The sequence below is a fragment of the Heptranchias perlo genome, chromosome 5 (assembly GCF_035084215.1).
Source record: "Heptranchias perlo isolate sHepPer1 chromosome 5, sHepPer1.hap1, whole genome shotgun sequence".
Taxonomy (NCBI): domain Eukaryota; kingdom Metazoa; phylum Chordata; class Chondrichthyes; order Hexanchiformes; family Hexanchidae; genus Heptranchias; species Heptranchias perlo.
In genome coordinates, this window is record NC_090329.1 from 46,545,828 (window position 1) to 46,554,930 (window position 9,103).

General features: G+C 38.5%; 1 protein-coding gene across 1 annotated transcript in view; it reads left to right on the plus strand.

Moving 5' to 3' along the window:
- Positions 1 to 9,103, plus strand: part of pla2g7 (phospholipase A2, group VII (platelet-activating factor acetylhydrolase, plasma)) — an 85,008-nt gene extending 75,905 nt beyond the window's left edge. Inside the window, exons 9-11 of the mRNA XM_067984309.1 lie at positions 1,253 to 1,423; positions 5,827 to 5,975; positions 6,599 to 9,103. Of these exons, the coding sequence (XP_067840410.1) occupies positions 1,253 to 1,423; positions 5,827 to 5,975; positions 6,599 to 6,711 (433 nt within the window). The 3' untranslated portion in view covers positions 6,712 to 9,103. The remainder of the gene's footprint in view (positions 1 to 1,252; positions 1,424 to 5,826; positions 5,976 to 6,598) is intronic.

A 9,103-nucleotide genomic window follows, 5' to 3' on the forward strand; every position in this document is an offset into this window, starting at 1 on the left:
TGCCATTCTTGACAAATTAAGTAATGCTACATCCGTCCTTAGTATTAACCTGAAAGGTCCCTGACAGGTTAAAAATTGAGGATCACGTTGACTTTGCCAGCCACTGGCAGTGCCATTTAGATGTTACATGTTGGGTGAAAGTCTTTCTGAAGGAGGTGGTACAGCTGTCAATGCCTCCTTGCTATACTTCAGCCTCTTCACTATCATAATCAGGCAGTGTACAGGAAACCCGCTGTGTAACGGAGAGTTGATACTTGACGATATACCACATGTTGTTATCAGACCTTGTGGGCAGCCCTCTTTCTGCTTTTGCTGGTCCTTCTCTGCCAAATGCAGTATCAGTACAGCACTGAATGCAATCCACATAGTGCACAAAAACCTGAAATGTGGGGGGGAGGGGGGGAAAGTTAGCAGTGGCTTACCTTTAAATGAAGACTCCCACTTTCTCACTGCAAGCTCCCTGGTAATATCTGTTCCATTTGGGCAAGTTGAATGGATAAAAAGAGTAATGTGTTACTGCTGTAATATGGAGCACTTGCCTCTTAGGTCTCCAATGTGCTGTCTTAATCACCCTAATGCACAAATTGAATTGATTAGCTCACACTGCAAATTTAATTAAACAATTTCATCATTGTTGGAAAACGGGCAGTGATGGAGTGCTCTACAGCAGCCCCAATTGTCACTGGCATAAAACTTTACACCGACAGCCATTTCTCGGCTATACTTGCATTAGAAAGGGTAGCAAAAAGGGTGACGACTGATTCCACGGTAAAGACAAGAAGCTGTGAGGAAACATTAGAGAAAAACTTTACAGTTCAGAAAAATGGTCAGGTTAAATCCAGATTAGTACTATAAAGAAAGGAAGGCGGACCAAAGGTCATAAATAGAAGTTAATGAAAAATAAATTTTACACAGGTATTGGGGGGGGGAAAAAGTCTTTATTTAAAGGGTGATAAATGTCTGAAATAATCTACCAAGCTAGATAAGAGGTGAAAACATTCAAAATACAATTAGATGTTGTAATAACTGTATTAGAGGATGAGCTTTAGCCTTTTCCCACACATCCCTGATTTTTTAAAGATTAAAATGCTTTTAATTAATCTGTAAAGGCAACTTCATAGCTGCCAAACCCAATGCCAAACCGAGATCTATTCATTTGCATTATGCTAGGAAAGGGCCTGAATATGTGCATGACATTAGTTGCAGTGTTCATTAACTAAGTTGCACTACATTTTATTCCTACACTTCATAGATGTGGAGTGGCATTGGATGCATGGATGTTTCCACTGGAGGATGAAATATATGCAAAGGTACAGAAGCCAATACTGTTCATCAACTCAGAAAAATTCCAGTGGGTTACAAATATCCTGAAAATGAAAAAACTTGATTCAAACATAACACAGAGAAAGACTATTACAATCATGTGAGTAGAACGTGTAAGTAAAGGTAAACCCAGCAAATTTGAATCATGCTATCCAGTAGTTTGTCATCTGCTAAATCAAGAACAATGTTTAATTGTTTTTAGAATGTTTAGATTGGTAAAAGTAATAGTGCAAAATTCTCTAACTTTTTGAACACTAAATGTCCTTTCTGGCTTTCATAAGCGAGTTTTGCTATCTATAACAAGTAGAAATCTGTGAAGATGTTGGTAAAAATATTGGTGGGAGTGGGTTTGGTTAAATTGTGGTGCAGTTTGCTAATACAGATATTTCCTCCCTGACATTCTAATTTAACCCCCCTTCATTATTGTGAAAATTTTAAAACCTCAAAGTAAATGGGCCTTTTTCTGCTGTCTGCACCTTTGTTATGCAAATGATCATTCTGATTATCACATTGAGCCAAGAGAAATGAAGTTAATCCCAAACAGATAAAAAGAATTCCCAGTTCCCTGGTTTCCATAGCCATGTTTATTCCCCCACCCCACCGCAAACCACCGATTCTGATGTGACAGTAAAAGTGTCAGCCTGGCTCAGTGGTATCACTCTTATTTCTGAGCCAGAAGGTCATGGATTCAGGCCCCACTCCAGGAACTTGAACACATAATCAGAGCTGACTCTTCAGTGCAGTACTGAAGGAGTGCTGCATTGCCAGAGGTGTGCTGTCTTTTTCGATGAAATGTTAAACCAACTACACAGATGGGCATAAAAGTTCCCACGGCGCTATTCGAAGAGCAGGGGAGTTTTCCCAGTGCCCTGACCAAAATTTAACCCTCAACCAACACCTCTAAAATCAGGTTAACTTGTCTAACTGGTCATTTACCTCATTGCTGTGTGTAAATTGGCTAACACATTTTCCTGTAAAACAATAGTGAATACACTTCAAAAGCAATTAATTGGCTGTGAAGCGCTTTGGGATGTCCTGCTGAAAGGCACTATAGAAATGCAAATTCTTTCTTTAAGGAAAGAACTTACAACAGAACTCTAATTCAGAAGATTTAAAAAGCACCTGTGGAAAATGTATTGAGTAATGGTGCATCTCCGGTACTCTGAATAACCTTAAATTAAGATCTTCTAACTGTGAAGCTGGTTGGATCAATATCACAATGAAACTAATAGTTAAGATCTTGCATCTCACTCACACAGATACACTTGTCTTACTCAATAATGGAGCAGATATAGGAAATTATACAATAACTTGTACATATATATATAGCACCTTTACCATAGAAAAATGTCTCGCAATGCTTTATTGTGTAAGGAACAAATGGACACCGAGCCAAAGAAGGAGAGTTTAGAGGGGTGACCAAAACCTTGGTCAAAAGAGGTGGGTTTTAAGAAGAGTCTTAAAAGAGAAGCCGAGGCGTTTGGGGGTGGGGGGTGAATTTGAGAGCAAGGGGCTAAAGTGGCTGAAGGCACGGTCGCCAATGATGGGGCAAACGAAGAGCACAAGAAGCTGGAGAAAGGGACGGAGATTGTAGGGGGTTACAGAGATAGGGAGAGTGAGGCCCTTTGAGGAATTTAAATACAAGAATAAGAATTTTAAATTTGAGGCATTGAGCCAGTTTAGATCAGTGAGGACAGGGGTGATGGGTAATCAGGACTTGGTGTCTAACAGGATCATGCAACTTAAAATATGGTCTTATTCTGACAGTCGGGATAAGATTTTAAGCTAGAAGATCCTATCCTAATTTCTGTGGAATTGTTTTATTTTGGACATTTTCTTCTGAGGAAGAGGGAAACTGTTGTAATTCTTAGAAGAAAAAAAGTGTTAATGACAATCCGATTCACTTTAGTTAAGCACAGAATGTTCTGACAGTGCAATAAGAAACTACTCAGTAACAGACACACATTAAAGAAAAATATAAAATGAATGAATTAGCCACTAGCGATTACCAGTTCTTCAATTATGAGGAGAGACTCCAAGGCAAACAGCAATGGACAAGTGACTCTAGCATTCTAGGTATCTGAACAGCTGGATGCTGTGGGCACGGTAGCACATATTAATTTTCAGCCTGTGTTTTTGCCTCACCAAATATATCTCAAGTCATTTGTTCAATAAAGTTTCTATACACTTGTATTACTTTTTTTTTCCTGGAGGCCCATATAGAATATGATGAATCCAGGCAATGCTATCGCTGATATTATTTATAAAAATACAAGCAAACATTTCTACCTTATAATTTTTATTTATTCAAATATGTACTCAACAAACTTAGAGTGAAATGTCTGTGGCTTTAATGTAACAGTTCTACCACTGAAGTGTCAAACAACTATAGCTTTAGTTAAACATAAAATGTGAAATGAGAAAGGATCATTGGGCAGTTCAGGCCCATTTGCTCCATAGACCACGTAAAATGTGCTTCATCGTGGAATCAATCCATTTAATGTCCTGAAGAAAGGTCTTGCAGTGAATCATCATGTGGCCTTCACCCCTGAACATTAAATCAAGCAGAACTCCAGATTATTTATCAATCTGACATCTTTGACCTCTTCTATTCTTTGGTGTGACATCTCCCATGGTCTGAGTTGCTCAAGAATTGATTCTGTCTACTAATCCTAACACTAGTCAGTCCTGTTCTGAATTAGGTGTTCACCTAGCTCTTTTTTTAAAAAAAAGTCTTTATTAACATAGCATTGACTTCTTTGGCTAAAAGTCCAATTCACCTGCCCATAACTATGTTGCTTGAAGTTTGTTAATTTTATACATTTTAAGTTTATTTTAATTCTAAATAAATTTTGAGTTTAACATCTTGGATTACTCCATCACCATAAGGACTACAATGGTTCAAGGACAAGGCCCACCACCACCACCACCTTATGGCACAATCAACATCCTGGGGGTCACCAACTGACCAGAAACTTAACTGGAGCAGCCATATAAATACTGTGGCTACAAGAGTAGGTCAGAGGTTGGGTAGTCTGCAGTAAGTGACTCACCTCCTGACTCCCCAAAGCCTTTCCACCATCTACAAGGCACAAGTCAGGAGTGTGATGGACTACTCTCCACTTGCTTGGATGAGTGCAGCTCCAACAACACTCGAAGCTCGACACTATCCAGGACAAAGCAGCCCACTTGATTGGCTCCCCATCCACCACCCTAAACATTCACTCCCTTCACCACCGGTGCACTGTGGCTGCAGTGTGTACCATCCACAGGATGCACTGCAGCAACTCGCCAAGGCTTCTTCGACAGCACCTCCCAAACCCGCGACTTCTTCCACCTAGAAGGACAAGAGCAGCAGGTACATGGGAACAACACCTGCACGTTACCCTCCAAATCACACACCATCCCGACTTGGAAATATATCGCCGTTCCTTCATAGTCGCTGGGTCAAAATCCTGGAACTCTCTTCCTAACAGCACTGTGGGAGAACCTTCACCACACTGCAGCGGTTCAAGAAGGCAGCTCACCACCATCTTCTCAAGGGCAATAAATGTTGGCCTCGCCAGCAACGCCCACATCCCGTGAACGAATAAAAAAAAGATAGGCAATAACTGGCCTTGCCAGCATCACCCACACCCCAAGAACAAATTTTAAAATTACTGTAGATCATTTTAGGATTAATTTTGATTGTTTTTTCCCACAATAGCTACATGTAATGAATAATGGTCAAGTGGTAAATCCATCATATATATTGTAAATATTCCTCATAGTATAAGAATACATATTAAAACTACTGAAAATCTTGGTAAAGCACATTAGAACAATTGTTTTACTGTCTCAAACCTTTCAGCCCTCATCTCCTTATTTACCTCCATCTCAATTTTGCGTGTTATCCTGTGAGCAGAATTTGCCCATGACAAAATCTGACTATGGTATAACGACCTGGAGGGCAGGTTTATTTGTTTTCTGCACAAACTTATGATAGATGGTTTTATTTTTAATATTTAATAACCCAAAGAATGGGGCCGATATTAGGAGGGCGGCGGGTTCGCAGCGGGGGGGGGGGGGGGGGGGTCAACTGGGCGCTTGGGGAATGCGCCTGGTGAAATCAGTGTGCTCCGCACGCAATCGCAGGCTAATTGGAGGCACTTATCTGTGCTTCCGGGTTTCACGCTAGAAAGCTGCGCAGCAGGTGGACACAATTTTAGCATTACATCACAGTACACTACTGTCCAATGTTTAAGTATTTAAAAATCAAATATGGTTGCACATGTGATTTGAGATGGTATTAGTTGAATGTGTAAGGCAGCCATTGATAAACATTAGCTAAACTTGTTTGCATTTGTATATTTTGAACTCCATAATAAATCTGGTAATCATAATAAAATCATTTGCAGACTTAGCTATTTTCTCAAAGGTACCTTAGTTTGTATACAGACCCCAGAAAGAATAATTGAATATAGAACTGCCTTAAGGTTTTTTCTTTTACTTGGTTCTTTGTAGGGGAACGGTACATCAGAGCTTCCCTGATTTCACATTTTTGACTGGCTCTTTCCTTGGAAAGATATTTGGATTGAAAGGAACGATAAATCCCCAGATAGCTATTGATATTAGCAACAAAGCTTCTTTAGCATTCATGCAAAGACACTTGGGTAAGTAAATAAAATACATTTATTATTGGAATATATAACCACTGATATGAATCATGGTTAACAATTTTCTAATTCCAGGTACCAGAAATGCTGGGCCATCATTGAGAGATAGTGGGGAGGCAACATAATTATAATGGTCAGATTGATGCAATCCAAGAACACTAGGGAAATGTGGGTTTTCTGATTTTTGCAGTGCATTGGAGTTTCACAAGTGTAGTCATCATGGATCGATCTTGTATGAAATTGCACTTTTAAAACCCTTAAAAAGTATTATTAAACACACTGGTATTTACATCAGCAATAGTTTTGCTAAAAGATGTGAAAAGCTTAATGACAATACACCTTTTAAATCAGTGCCATAAAGTTCAATGACACTTTATACACATTGTAATAAATATATTATATCTCAGAACTTAAGAGGAGAAACACCTTTTGGAAAGGGCAGTTTCCCCACTCTAAATGGCAAAAAGCATTCCAGAAGTGAACCTGTAGTTATAGGTGCAGGACCAACATTGCTCCACTGAGATGGGAAGAAAGCTTCAGAGCTACTTGAAGTAATTTTGGTTGATTCTTGATTTGCAATTGTTTCAGGATTAATCTGAATACCAAATTTTACTTTCCAGGTCTTGAGAAAGATTTTGACCAGTGGGACCCTTTTATTGATGGGAAAGGAGAACACATTATACCAGGCACAAATATTCCTCTGCCTCAATCAAACTCTGAACCCAAACAATGACTATGTCAACTTTGAATGTACTGCAGGAAAATAAAAAAAAATTGTGAGCACAGATTTATCTGCAGCAAACATCCACTGTTATGCAGCACATTTGCCTTATTTTTTAAACTCTTATAATTCTAATATGCTCGAAGTGTCACCACCCTTACAATACACATTACCTCCATAATTATTTCTGTTCCACTTTGTTGCTTGTATGTAGATCCATGTAACTTTCAGATGAATACCACAACATGTAAATTACAGGTCTAACATTCTTCCAGGACTATAAAAGTGGGCTCCAAGTTGGAATTACCTTAATGTTTGTATTTTTTTAAAAAGTGGACAGTATCATATACTGAGTTCACACAGCTTTTGAGTGAATTATTACATTCAGTATTTTGACATTGCACTAAACTGTTTAAAGCTATAATACAGCACAGATCAGTCTTGCATGTTTCTTTTACTAGCCTTACTGTTATAGTCAAGCTAAAAGTTCACCCATGATTAGAACTTATTTATGTATTACTAAGATTCATTAAACCCAAATTAGTAGATAACCTTTAGGTTTTTGGAAGCATCATTGATTGTTTTGCAAAGATTTTCCCTTGAATTGCTTCAGTGTTAAACTTGTTACAATGATTTTTTGCATCCCATTTTCTTCTGTCAATGGGGTTTTTGATAAAGAACTACCTCCTCCCAAGCACTTTGCAGTTGGCTATTGAAGTGACTAACCCACCAACCTTTCCTTCTCACTACTGCAAAAGTGTCCATGACAAGCAACATAGATTGCAATCCTGTATCCTGCCCCTGAAGTGCAAAACAGGTTATAAATATGCTAGCCTACTAGACTGTTTAAAGGAAACAAAAACTAGATTTCAATTAAAAATTGCTGTTTTTTTGGGCAATCTATTCCTAAGAACAACTTCCAAAATTCATCTCTAAATGAGTGTAATTTCTCAAACTCATTAATACTATCCTCTCCAGGTGAATATTTAAGTAAAGTGCAGATTCATCAGCATTTTATGTATGATGCACTGTTGAGTGTGTCCAAAATTAGAACAATGTGTAGCTCACTTGTCCTAACACAGCAATCTCATTCCTGTTGCCAGTCTTCCAACCTGAGTCAAGACATTGTGTTGGTTGCAGATGGTGTACTGGACCCAAAATAATGTAAAAGTGCACTTGGACCCTTGTTTTTGAAGAGAGGAGAAAAACAGGGGTTTCTATTCCAGAAGGGTCCAAATACATTGTTTTGTCTAGTAATATAAGTGTGATTTTCACCTATTGGAGCCACTCACCCACACAATTTTCATTCCACTGATTTGAATAGAATGAAAATCAGACACATTCTATAACGGTCGGTCAATCCATGCCCAGAGATTACAGCCCAGGCGGTAAAGACGAAAATCCATCCTATGCTGCTAGATTTACTGAAACTGCAGTGAGTTCACTATGAAGTTACTATGATTAATGGTTTAAATTTAGTAGCTCTCTCTTTTCACAAAGTAGAATTGCTGTTATTCTTCAGTCACAACTCACCAAGCTGTACCCTGATTATAAGTGATGTGAATGGAGAGCTGCAATTATACTGTCTGCTCAGTTTGCTGTTAAATGGAAGAAGCCAAAACTTCCTACGTGAAGTTGAACAGGGATTTTTAAGTATGTTTACTAGCCTCCAACTAGCAATATTTGTAATGACAGATGGCTGACCAAATTGGTGACTTTGTTCTACCATCAGAACTGAGGAGAGTACTTAAGCCTCCTGAGTTTTTATTTAACTTTAATTCTTAAAGCTTCTCCAATTGGTGCCAAACTGCACAAACAGTGCTAGTGTAGGAATGGTTAATAATCTGCTGCTTCAGTCTGCTCTACATAAAAGTTCAAGGGGACAGGGAAGGGTGGAATTTCTGCAGGGGTTTTCCTGATCGTCTGCCATAACTTCAGCTGAAGAAACTTTGGAAAAATAGCATAAACAGTGCTTATGCTATTTTTTGGGACATTTCTACAGCTCTTCTGTCGAAGTTACAGCGGACGATCAGGAGAACACCTCTGGAAACTGATCCTCAAGATGTGCAATAAAATGGCGTTAAATGCATTTTGGCTGAGAGTTTTCTTCAAGTAATGGTTAAAATTAGTGTCAAAACAATTGAAAGTTTAGATGTACTGGCTTAGGTACTCCAAGCCTAACATTAATCCTTTAATTTTAAATAGGTTAATAGTGGTGTTATGTTTGAACAATCTAGGCAATATTATCTTAATTGACAAAATGTGCTGTTTAAGTGGGTATGTGCTTTGAGACAACCTGAGATAAGCTGCTACATAAATGCAATTTCTTTACTAAGTATGCATACTTAGGATTTTGACGTGTAGTCTTTTTCCTGCCTTGTTCAATTAAACTTTTATCTTTCAA